Here is a 12,494-nt window from a genome sequence, read left to right on the forward strand (position 1 = left end):
GCTGGCGCGCGGGCGCGGACTGAGGCTGCGCGGCTGCCCCGCCGCAGGTCCTGGGCGCCCGGGGCGTTGCAGCGTTGGCTCGCAACCCTGTGCGGTGCCGTCCGGCAGCCACAAACCTTCTCCGCGGGGTTGCGCCTGTGCTTCCTCCCACCGCCACAGCCGCTGTCCTACTCCTCCGCCAGGGTTCGTGCAGCGACTCGCACCCCTCGGCTGGGGTGCGCGCTGTGCACCTGCCTGCCCGAAAACATGTTGCGGGAGCCCGAGAGCCGGGGTCTCCCGAGCCCTCAGGCCGCGGGGGAGCAGCACGGCGGCCAAGACGGTGAGACCGTGGCCTTGACCGTCTCTCAGGAGTTGGCCCTGAGCCCCCTCCTGCAGGAGAGCACCAAGGAGGGCCTCGGCGCCGTGAGGGAGGGGGCTGCGGAGCCCGCCCCCACCGGCCAAGGCGCGAGGACCTTGGCAACCAAAGCCCTGAGGCGGCGCAGGGCCTACCGCCGTCTGAATCGGACGGTGGCTGAGGTGGTGTAGTTTCTGCTGGTGAAGGACGAGAAGAAGAGTCCCGTCACACGCTTTGAGATGGTGAAGTATGTTGTCGGAGATTTGAAGGATCTGTTCCCGGAGATCATCGCAAGGGCCGCAGAGCATCTGCGGTATGTCTTTGGTTTCGAGCTGAAACAGCTTGACCGCAAGCACCACACTTACATCCTCATCCACAAACTAAAACCTCTTGAGGAGGAGGAGGATCTGGGAGGAGATGGCCCCAGATTGGGTCTCTTAATGATGATCTTGGGGCTTATCTACATGAAAGGTAATAGCGTCAGGGAGGCCCAGGTCTGGGACATGCTGCGTCGGTTGGGAGTGCTGCCTTCAAAGTATCACTTCCTCTTTGGGTACCCGAAAAGGCTTATTATGGAAGAATTTGTGCAGCAGCGATACCTCAATTACAGGCGGGTGCCTCACACGAATCCACTGGAATATGAATTCTCTTGGGTCCCTGAAGCAGCCTGGAAATCAGCAAGATGAAAGTCCTGGGGTTCGTGGCCAGGCTCCATAAGAAAGAACCCCCCAGCACTGGGCAGTGCAGTACCGTGAAGCCCTGGCAGATGAGGCCGATAGGGCCAGAGCTGAGGCCAGTATGAGGGCTAGAGTCAGAGCCAGAACCAGTGCAAGGGCCGGTCTCCACCACTAGTGAGGACTAGAGGAAAGCTGGCCAACAAGAGCCCTCTGGGTATGGAAGCTACTGTCTTCTACTGTCTTGAGTCACAAGTAGTATAGGTGGGGGAGAGTAGTTAGTTTCTGAAAAAATTGTGTAACTTTAGTATTTTTGTTAAATCATTTATAAACGAGATGGGTCTTTTTTTCTATAGGATTTTGATGTAGAATTTTACTGTCTTTGTAAAATGGATTGAAAAACTTTGCATTTTATTCTGTGTTCTTAAAACAGGTTATGCAGCATTGTAATGCTGCAATTTAATTGTTTAAAGGACCCTCAGCAGTGTGATCTGGTACCAAGGGAAAAAATAGCTGATTTGTGTCTAGCTTCCAATACTTTTTGTCTGTTGTATTAAAAAAAAAAAAAAAAAACTGATAACCTACCTCTATTTTCTTGTTCTTTTGGTATCTGGAAGAAAAGTTAAATCCAGTAAATAGTAGTATACCTTGGTACACTTAATAAATTAAACATGTAAAGCATCTTTTTTTGTGATGCACTGTTTTGGGCATTTGGGGATAGAATGTGTCCCTTTTTTTAAGAGTTGGAGAAGTTACAGTGTGGTGAGTTGAAAGCTACACATGTACACCTAACCCAAGCTGGGGGTGATTGGATGAGGTCTGCTTGAGGTTAGCTAGTAAGACCCCTTGGGGGGCTGGGGATGTGGCTCAAGCGGTGGTAGCGCGCTCTCCTGGCATGCGTGCACGGGTTCTATCCTCAGCACCACATACAAACAAAGATATTTTGTCTGCCGATAACTAAATAATAAATATTAAAATTCTCTCTCTCTCTCTCTCTTTTTTTTTTTTTTAAAAAAAAAAGACCCCTTGGGTTCTAGGGGAGGAGAAAAGGAAAGAACAGAGAAAGAAGATGCTATTAGGGGAGGGTTGAAGACGGTATTAAAAATTATTTAAGCTGAGCTCAGTGGTGCACGCCTGTAATTCCATCAGCTTGGGAGGCTGAGGCAGGAGGATCTTGGGTTCAAAGCCAGCCTCAGTAAAAGTGAGGCACTAAACAACTCAGTGACACCCTGTCTCTAAACAAAATACAAAATAGGGCTGGGGATGTGGCTCAGTGGTCAAGTGCCCCTGAATTCATTCCTTGGTACAAAAAAAAAAAAAAAGATTTTAAGATTGCAGATGCTCATCAATAGAGTGGGAAACAGACCTGAAACATGGCAGATTTGGAAAATACCCTACATTTGCAAGTGCTCTTGCTCTAGGGCAGTTACAATGTACATTGATGATCACCATAAGCATTTTGGCCTGCTCCATCTTCCTTCTCAACCTCTACAAGTTTCCCTCTTCTACCAAAGCCCTCAGAGGCCAAATAGTGTAACAATTCTGAAATCTATAGTGTGGATGGAGAGTACATAGAAAGTCTCCTACTACTGAAAACTTCTACTTCAAGATCTCCCCTGATGCTTGTAAGCCCAGTGCTCTCTTCCATGTTTCTACCTGCTGGTTTCTACTCACCTCCTTCTATTTGGTGAAGACCTGTGAGGCATCCCTCACATTCCTTGAAGCATCTTAGATATACCATGCCTACCACCTTCACTTTGGGAATAATCCTGGAGAAAGGGCACATACAATAATAGGGGACTTAGTAGGTTCACACCAGAGATGGGCGTGGGGGGATTGTGAAATCATACAGCTGTCATAATTGAAAAGCTGTTTTCATTTGCTGTGATTTTTCTGCTTCCATTTGTGTCCAAATAGCATTTTTTAGTATGTTAAGGTGGGCATACAAATTACTTTGGGGCACAGTTCTGGGGATCCAACAAATCAGACCAAAAGCTATTAAGATAAAAAAGTTTACTAATGATTAAAATATGACCTTTTTTGTTGTTATTTAGTATATTTTTAATTTTCTAATATTTTTATTTGTAAAATGTGACTTCTGAGTAGTTTGTAATTCATTAAACAAAATATTGAGTGCCCATTGTGTGCTGGTGTCTTTGATGAATACTGATGTTATTGGGAAGCTGGCTTTGCTCTCAAGGAGCAATAATGGTGATCGTTTCTCACATTTGTTTTTTCTCACAGTGGCTGAGAGGTCAGCAGTGTGTGTACCTAAAGGTTAGATTACTTGATGATTAGCCTAAGGTCACTTGATTAGTAAAAAATAGACTAGAACCAAAGTCTTTGCCTGCTAATGCAGTGTGTTTCATTCTAGCACATTGTTCCTCATTTCTGGCCTTTGATTTATTGTGTGTGGTTTTAGTTATCACAACTCCAAGAAACAAGTTAGGCAAGTATAATTATCTCTTTAAGGGAATGAGGTGTAGAATAGAAATACTCTTTTATCAGTGACAGAGATGGCTTTGCTCAAGGCAAACATAGCACAGGTCAACAGTACCATTTATCAAACATCTACTATAGGCCAAAGCATTTCTCCCCTACTTTTAAAGTCACATTACAAAGCAGACGTTACTAACCACCTCCATTTTACAAATACTAATGGTACTTGTCATTCATTCAACTCCTAAGATGAGTCAGCTTTTTTATGCTTATACATTTTGGGGGAGGCAGGGCAAGGTTACCCGGGATTGAACTCAGGGGCATTCAACCACTGAGCCACATCCCCAGCCCTATTTTGTATTTTATTTAGAGACAAGGTCTCACTGAGTTGCTTAGCACCTCACCATTGCTGAGGCTGGCTTTGAACTCAAGATCCTCCTGCGTCAGCCTCCCAAGCTGCTGGGATTACAGGTGGAAGCCACCACGCCTGGTACTTTATACATGTTTTAATGATTTTTAAATAATATCTGTTTCATTTTGTACTATTCAAATGGAACTCAGAAGCTGTAAAAATCTCACAGAGAGTCTGAGAGATCAAGGTTTGGAGCTGGAGTCTGACCGAGTCACAAGCCTGCACTTTTTGCTATTTTACATTTCCTTCTTGGAACTTCTTCCAGACTTGGGTCATCTGTCACCTGACTCATCTTTCTTTAGACTCCACTGTCTGTCTGGAGATATAAGAGCTGTGTAGCCAAGGTGATTATGGCAAGATGCTGGCCTGCAGAAAAGTAAAAAGAAGGCTAAAATATAAAGTTGGGGATTATCTGTGAGCATGGATTTCAGCTCTGCCTGCTCTCTCCTCAGTGTTCTCAAAATGCTGACTACATGTCGAGTGTCTTTTTCCTCAAACTTCCTATATTTTGCCCTTGTTGGCGGTGTTTCTTCAGTGTTTCATTTCCTCTCTCTAGTAAGCCTCAAATTAGTCGTTAATTCCATGGGACAATCAAATAACATTGTGGACCTACACAAATGTGATTCCCAGTGTTGTTTCCAGATTGTACAGATGGCAGAACTTGTACCCCTGCTTCAGGATGAAAGACCTCCCATTGTAACAAATGGCATCATCCTTCTCAGAAATGCTGAGAGTATGGCCACTGGGCCCATGTGGCCATGGTCAGGGCAAAATATGAATTCCCTTATTGCTTATGGTCATTCACATGAGGGAGAAGGAAGGCCTAGATCCCCCATCTGGCTCCCCTTTAGACAGTAGATAGAACTAGATCTTCCTGGGCAAAACAATGTGTATGTTTGGGGTAGGAAGGATTTGCTTGAGAGAGTAGTGGCAGATGGGTCCAAATCATATTTAGTGCAACTAGGCAGCAAAGCAATGAAGGAAATTCCCTTGAAAACTACAAATCACGTCTTGAACAATGGGAAGGTCAATGTTTTATTTAGAGACAGGGTCTCACTGGGTTACTTAGGGCCTTGCTAAATTGTTGAGGCTGGCTTTGAATTCTTGATCCTCCTTCCTCAGCCTCCTGAGCCGCTGGAATTACAGGCATGCACCACTATCCCTGGCTGGAGTTGGGAATTTTGACTCATTGAAACTAGGAAAAGGAGTGCTCGGAAACAGGCGCAGGTTACAGTTCCAGCCACCAGCAGTTACACAGGGCTCCAGAGGTGGCAGCTCATTTGTAGTCCCAATCACAGTTTCAGGCCCAATCACAGTTTCCACTTGAGGTAATTATGTTTCGTGCCTTGGTCATGATGGCAGCTGATACTTGTGCAAATTATTCCTCAAATCTTGCAGTCCAGCAGAGATGGCAACAATTAACCTCCCAGCAGAAAATGTATTGACTAAGGAAGTAAGGTATTCTGAAAAGTGTCCTAATCAAGGTCTTTTAAAAGTGATGACTGTGTGACCTTGAACAAGGAATATCAGTTTGAAAAATGAAGATTTAGGGAAGAGTTTAGTGGATGATTGGAGAAAGGATGAGCCACAGTCCATACCCCTCACCTCAGCCTAGGAGTTAATGTCAGACTTTGCCTAATTCCCCAGCCAAGTGTGACCTAAGTGTGATCCAAACAGTGGCAGCTAGCGTTAATTAAAGTTTTGTGCCAGTTGTGGTGCTATGTGTGATTCCACATGGTCTCCTGCATCGGCAGAACAGCCCTATGACACAAGTTCCACATTGCTAATGTTAGAATACTATAAGGAAACCACGGGGAAGAAAAATTCCTCCCATTCTGTCAATGCACAAGTTGGCCAAGTTCATGACATTACTAGTGGAGAGCAGATTGAGAACTTGAACCCAAATATTTCAGGTGGTGCTGGTTTTCCACTCTACTGGTCCTCAGAGGATCCTTAGGGAGCAGCCAACCTCCTGTAGGAAAAATGGGTTGAGAAGGAAGGAAAGAAAAGCATGGACACTTCTCATTTCCATCATACCCCAGAGCATCCAGGATTGGAAGTTGGAGGAGGCGATGAGAGATAGGGGCAAATCAGCTTCTCTAGTTGTAGAACTCTAATGGGGAGGGGAGTCCATTTTTTGAGGGATTATGCCCCTCAGATGTCTCCCAGACTCGCCACAGTGGCCCAGTGTTCATGTGGTGTGGCAGGAGCATCCATGGCCTAAGAAAGATTCCAGAGGTCACATCCCCAAACCATAATGATAAAGGAGGCCTCTTGAAATGCAAGGCTCCTGGTCCCTGCAGCTGACAGGTCTGCATTCCAATCCCACTCTGCCCGTGATAGCAAGGTGGCTTCAGCTGGGTTACCTAACCTCTTCATATAGAGATAATCCCACCTACTTCAAAACACTGTGAAGGCTGCATAAGGGAATTACCAGTACACTATCTTGTACTTGCTAACTATGGTTATTATAACGTGTATTCACTCATTTAGCAAGTATTTATTGAGCATCTTCTAGATGCCAGGCATACACATAGGTGGGAGATTATAGCAGATAACAAACTAGACAAACATCTTTGCCCTCAGAGCTTACAGGCTAGGGTGAGGAGACATAATAAACAAAGTATGATACACCACCTATCAGATAATGTGTCTGTCCAAGAGGAAATGAAGTAGGAAATGGGGAGAGAGTGCTAGGAGGGTGTTCAGTCTTAAAGAACTTGAGAAATGACAATCAAGTCACAATTGGAGGCTATAAGAGGGGAGAGGTGGAGAAGCTGTCTGGAGGGACTGGAGAAGGGGACCCAGCAAAGGAAACTGAAAGTATGCAGGCCTAGGGTGGGAGCAGGCCAGGTGCTCTTGAGAAATATCTCCATCCAGCAAGAGGGATGAGTGGAGGGAGTGCATTGGTGGCAGGAGAGCCATTCCTTATGGTGAAGAAGCTGGCAGAGCTGCAGGTGTACCTGCGACATGCAGTAAACATACTAAGCACACAGGCCACACGCAGGTCTAGTGCTGCCCCTGAGTTACTAGAGGCACAGCTTTAGGCACACCAGAGACTTCCACTGAGCCTTAAAATGGAAAGAAGATAAAAATATTCTTTATTCACAGCTTTCTTTTTTTGGTACTGGGTATTGAACCCAGGGGCGCATGACCTCTGAGTCATATCCCTAATTCCTAGCCCTTGAGAAAGGGTCTTGATAAATTGCTTAAGGCCTTGCTAAATTGCCAACATTGCCTGGAATTGGAGATCCTCCTGCCTCAGCCTCCTGAGTTGCTGGGATTACAGGCATGTGCACCATGCCCGGCCTAACTTTGTTTTTTTCTAATTACAAATGCTTATAGTAGAAAAATTGGAAGACCTTGTAAAAATACAAAGAAGAAAATAAACTTCTCTACAATGCTGGCACCCGGAGGTAACCATGGTTAACAGTGCAGGCTATTTTTCTGTCTCTCATATTTTGTTTTCACTTGCCTAGGGTATAAATTATTTGTTGCTACCTTAACTGTGAGTTGCAGTGACCCTGAACACCACCCCACGCACTTCACTTCTGGGCACTCCTGATGGGGCATGTCACATGATGTCACTGCAGTTGTGAGCAGGGTTCGTGGAGTCCACGGAAGGATATGGGGATGCTCCTTGTAGTGTCCTCAGAGTCCATGCATGACTGCAGCCTCCTCTGGTGCCTCTGGTTTGGAGCAGATGTGGAGTTTTGTGTGGAGATGGACACAATGTCTTCTCCCCCAGCTCTATGCCTAAACATGTCACCTGGGTCCCAAAGTGACAGTGCTAGGGCCCCTTCAATCTCTTCAGGAAGACAGCTTGTCTCTATTGTGCTCTCCCAACTTTAGCTAAAACAGCCACATCAGTGGGGTCGGGTTCAGATTTCCTCCCTCCCCAGGTCCTCCTCAAACGTCCAGGAGGAAAATAAAAAGAAGGTAGTCCCCTGTCCCAATGCTAGCTACCTACCTTGCCGGGGCAGAACAGTTAACAGCTGTATTCAGGCTGACCCAGTGACTACACAGGGTCAGGTTCATGTTGATTTCCCCCAAACAAAGAAAAATCTGCCCCAGGGGTGAACTCAATTTTCTACTTCTAGCAAACTGCTACTAATTTTTCCCAGCTTCTCTTCACCATTTTCTAAAACCGTAGGGTGCAAGTCAGAGCCAGAGATTTAGCATTAAAGATGGCATTACACGGTGCCCAGCTGCAATTTCAGCTACTCTGAAGGCCGTAGCAGGAAGATTACAAGTTGGAGGCCAACCTCAGCAACTTAGCAAGACCCTGTCTGAAAATAAAAAGGGCTGAGGATGCAGCTTGGTGTAGAGCATTCCTGGACCCAATCTCTAGTACCTTGGGAAGTTGAGGGGAGGCCAGGTCAGAATTTAGATAAGGGATTCCAGGCAGGGGAAACAACTTCATCTAGCAAAGGTAGAATGGCAGGCATGTGCACTGTGTCCCCTTTCAGCTTAGCCTAGAGGGTGCTTTGGATGGAGAGAGTGGGGGGTGGGCAGCGGCGGGGTGCAGAGGGGAGCAGTGAGCACAGGCGGTGCTTTGGGAAAGCCGGCTGCTGGTTGTGAAGCAGGCAGACTAGGGAGGCTAGGGGCAAGGAGGCCGAGTGGGAGACCCTGGCAATAGCCCAGATGAGAGTTGATGACAATGGTAGCAACAGGAATCAGGGGAGGGAAGGACTGGTTGGGGGAATAACTTGAAATGATTACTGATTGATTGACTATGGGAAATGAAACAGAGGGAGATGTGAGATGTGACTCAGCAGTTTCCAGCTGATGGGACCAGAAGGATGCTGTGTGGCAGTCATTAATCAGCATAACTGATGCTCAGAGGGATCTGGTTTGGGGGCAGGAAGGTAGATATGATTTCAGGCACATCGAGTCTCAGTTGTTCAGTTGGACATCTAATAGACACCTAGAAATGAGGCAGAGGAGGGACACTGAAGCTGGGGGCAGAGGCTTTGAGACATCTTCTCAAGAGGACACAGCCAAAATTATGGGCCTTCTCCTCAGAAAAGAGTAGAGGCAAGAGAGCAGGAACCAGCCCTTATTGCTCCCTTATTGCTCTTGGAGAAAACACGAATCTTGGGGGTCCCAGGCAGATCACCTAGCAGTGCTTCCTCGGTTGCCTGTTGTGGGGACCTTCTAGGTTCACTTCTACAAATAATCAGGAGTGTAAGGAGAAGGAAGCAGCGTGGCCAGGGCATTGTAGATCTGGGCAAAGAAATGCTCAAGTTGTCATAGGTGGGTGTCAGCAAGCGGGTGGCCGAGTATTCTTCACATGTACCGAAAAAAGAACTGCTAGCATCAGAGTCACACTGCAGCTGGAAGGACCCACAACAGACCTAAGCCACGGCTGAAATTGGCCAACTCAGGATGTCAGACTTAGCAGGCTTTCTCTCCCATCTTTATTAGTGAACCTCCTTGCTTAGAATGGAACTTTCCAGGCAACTCCAGCACCTTTAATCATACCTGAGATATCTCTACAGCATGAGATATGTCCTGAGGGAAGGAGGTTCTCACTTGGGGAGAACCCATACTTTTGGACCTTTCAAACACATCAGGCACTTAGCTCAGTCAAAATACACAGTGTGTATGTGTGTGTGTGTGGGGGGGGGGGTGAGTATACATATATATGTGGTATATATATATATATATACAGGGTCAGGAGAAGAGTGCATGCTCAGTAAGTATCTTGCTATTATTGTTCAGTGAACAACTGCACACATGTGACACTCACCCATGCACATGTAGGTATATGTGTGTGTATACATATATGTATATATATATGTATATACATATATTTACATACATATATATATGTATACATACACACATATACCTACACAGAAATATCTCTTCCAACTTCATAGGAAGCATGAATAAAATGGTCATTTGGCAACTTACTACCATATACCAGGTACTTTGCCTGAAATCTTCCAACTGTTTTCACATGTAGTCTCACAACAGTTGTGAAAGAGATTATTTTCCCATTTTATAGAAAACTGAGACAGTATTTTGCCTAAGATCACAAGCTTAGAAGATAACATATGATCCCTAACCTGGGTCAGTCTATGCATATTGAAGCTATTCTTTATTGTTCATGAGCTCATACAGACAAATACATAGCCATCCCTGCCAGATAAAAAATCCCCATAAAATATGAACTCCTCCAGAGCAAAGATCTTTGCAGATGTGTCTCAAGTCCCTAAAACAGGATCAGGAGAAGAGTGCATGCTCAGTAAGTATCTTGCTATTACTATTCAGTGAACGACTGCACACATGTGACACCCATTCACATGCACATTTTCACAGCCACTCCCACCTTCACACACACTTAGATACAGAACAAAGCCACAGCCCAAGCCAGGTGGTGATACACGCCTATGATCCCAGCTACTCAGAAGGCTGAGGCAGGAGGATCTCCAATTCCAGGCAACCTTGGCAATGTAGCAAGACCCTGCCTCAAATAATAATAATAATAATAATGATGATGAAAATAATAAAGTTGAGGATGTAGCTCAATAGTAAAGCATCCCTGGGTTCAACCCCCAGTACCAGAATGGGGAGTAGAGGGTACCACTTCCTGAAAGGTAGGTGGACCCAGGTCTCAGAGCCCCAACTGGCCTGTTCCTAGAGGGGTGACTTGGGCACCAGAAGCTGTGGTGGTCTCTCCAGCCTCCTTCCTGAGTAGGCGACCAGACCTCTCTCCAGCCTTAGCACAGCCCACCTCCTTTTCTTAGCTCTATCAAAACAAAGAAATTTTTCTAAAAGATCTTTATTCAGAGAAAAGAGAGAGAAAAACAAATCCAGAGACTCCAAGCCCTTGCATGGCTAAGTTTACAGAACCAATTCTTCTCCTAAGCTATCCCCTCAAATCTGGCCACAGCCTGGCTTTGCTGGTGGGGTGATCGGCACCCAATGCCCAGGCCCTGGCTTGGGTGCCCTACATGTGGCTCAGATGCCCAGCTGGAGGCAGCGCAGGTTGGCATATCTGCTCAATCTGGGGGTTCTCACTTCCTCCAGATCCTGCTTCTGCTGCTGCTCTCAGGACACAGACCCTCCTGCCTTTCTGGCCTGAAACTAACTATAATGTAGATCCTTCTTGCCATCTGCTGTGCCCTAGGCTTATAAACCAGGCTGGTCCAACCCAGACCATCCAGTTAGACTGTGCCAATCCTCAGCTTAAAACTCAAACAAATCTTTGTTCTTTCCTAGAGCCCCAAGGCAGGAGCCCCTCCACCTCTCGGTCTCATTCCACTCCACCCCATCGGCAGGTCTCCAGCTCTATTTGCAAAGCAGTTCTGAAGGATATACCAGAGCCCAGGAAATAGTCCAGCCCTTCCCAACCCTGGTGATTTATACCCCTCACCTCCCTCTCAGTCACGAACACACACACACACACACACACACACACACACACACACATGCCAGCCAATCCCGAGGCTCTATCCATCCAGACACCTCAGATGACTCCAGATCAGACTCTGGACCAGTGTGTCAACATCACCAGGACCTTTGGATCGAACTGTAAATTCCTGAGCCCACCCAAGACATGCTGAATCAGAATCTCTGTGGGTAAGGCCCAGAAGCCAGCACTTTTAACAAGCTGGGGAGCAGCTTTTCTACTCCAAATCCAAAAAGCACCACCCCAGATCTAAATTCCACACACTCTGATGCACATACAATAACAATAGCTAAAACATTTATTAAGCACTTACTTTGTGCCCAGGAAGTATTTTCGCATATTAACTAACTTAACTCTTGCAAGGACCCCATGAGGGAGGCACGTGAATATCCCCACTTCACAGTAACTTTTCCCAAGTTCACAGCCAGTTGGTGGGAAAATCAGGAATGGAAACCAGGCCTGTGACTTTTGAGCCTACCCACGACTGCCACACTTTCTCTAGTACACATGAGTACACAACCACCCAGATTCTAACACCTACCACACACAACACCCCCATCTCTCAGAGCTCACCAAAGAAGAAACTGAAGGCCAGAGTGTTTGGAAAGGCTCTTGGCTCCTCTCTCACCCCAAATCTGGCCTACACGTATCTGAGCCGAGAGCCAGCAGCCACAGGAGCCAGACCAGGGATTTTGAGCTGTAGCTGCAGAACTTTGGCAGCACCCTCGGGCCCCTGAGGCCCAACCTTGCCTGCTACAGTGAGCTTGTCTACTACAGGCCAGGGGCCTGGACCCTCCCCACGGTTGCCTCTGCCCTTCGTGTCTAGGCTCCCTGAGACCTGAGCCCCCTGACAGGGCCCTTCTGGAATGCTACAGCCAGGGAGCAGATGTGCTTGCAGCTCGCTCCAAAAACTAGTCTTCTTAGGAATCCTGCCACGGAGGAAGGCAGGGTTTGGGGGAAGGGTGGAAAAACAACTCAAATACCATAACACGGAAAAGTGATCCAAATAAAAAGCAGCAACTGTGTATCTGGAAGGAATAAACTGAGGAGGATAGGCGCGGAGTTGTGCAGCGTGGCCCTGACGCTGCCAGCCTTGGCAACCCCAGGCTGGGGTGGGTGGCCGCCAACCGGCCACAGGGCTGCTCCAGCCGGGACTGGGCTGTGGGAAGCGCAGCGCCTGGGCCCACTGGCAGGGGGCGTGCCCCTCAGCCCCGG

General features: G+C 46.9%; 1 protein-coding gene across 1 annotated transcript; it reads left to right on the top strand.

Moving 5' to 3' along the window:
* Nucleotides 1–3,146, top strand: Magef1 (MAGE family member F1). The gene is given in 3 exon segments (XM_046462601.2): nucleotides 1–991; nucleotides 994–1,058; nucleotides 1,061–3,146. Coding segments are annotated over 3 exon segments (936 nt in total). The 5' UTR covers nucleotides 1–246; the 3' UTR covers nucleotides 1,187–3,146.
* Nucleotides 3,147–12,494: the final 9,348 nt, after the last annotated feature.

The sequence above is a fragment of the Marmota monax genome, unplaced genomic scaffold (genome assembly GCF_021218885.2).
Source record: "Marmota monax isolate L192 unplaced genomic scaffold, Marmota_monax_Labrador192_F-V1.1 WCK01_AAM20220418_F8-fsc00100, whole genome shotgun sequence".
In the NCBI taxonomy this organism is placed as follows: domain Eukaryota; kingdom Metazoa; phylum Chordata; class Mammalia; order Rodentia; family Sciuridae; genus Marmota; species Marmota monax.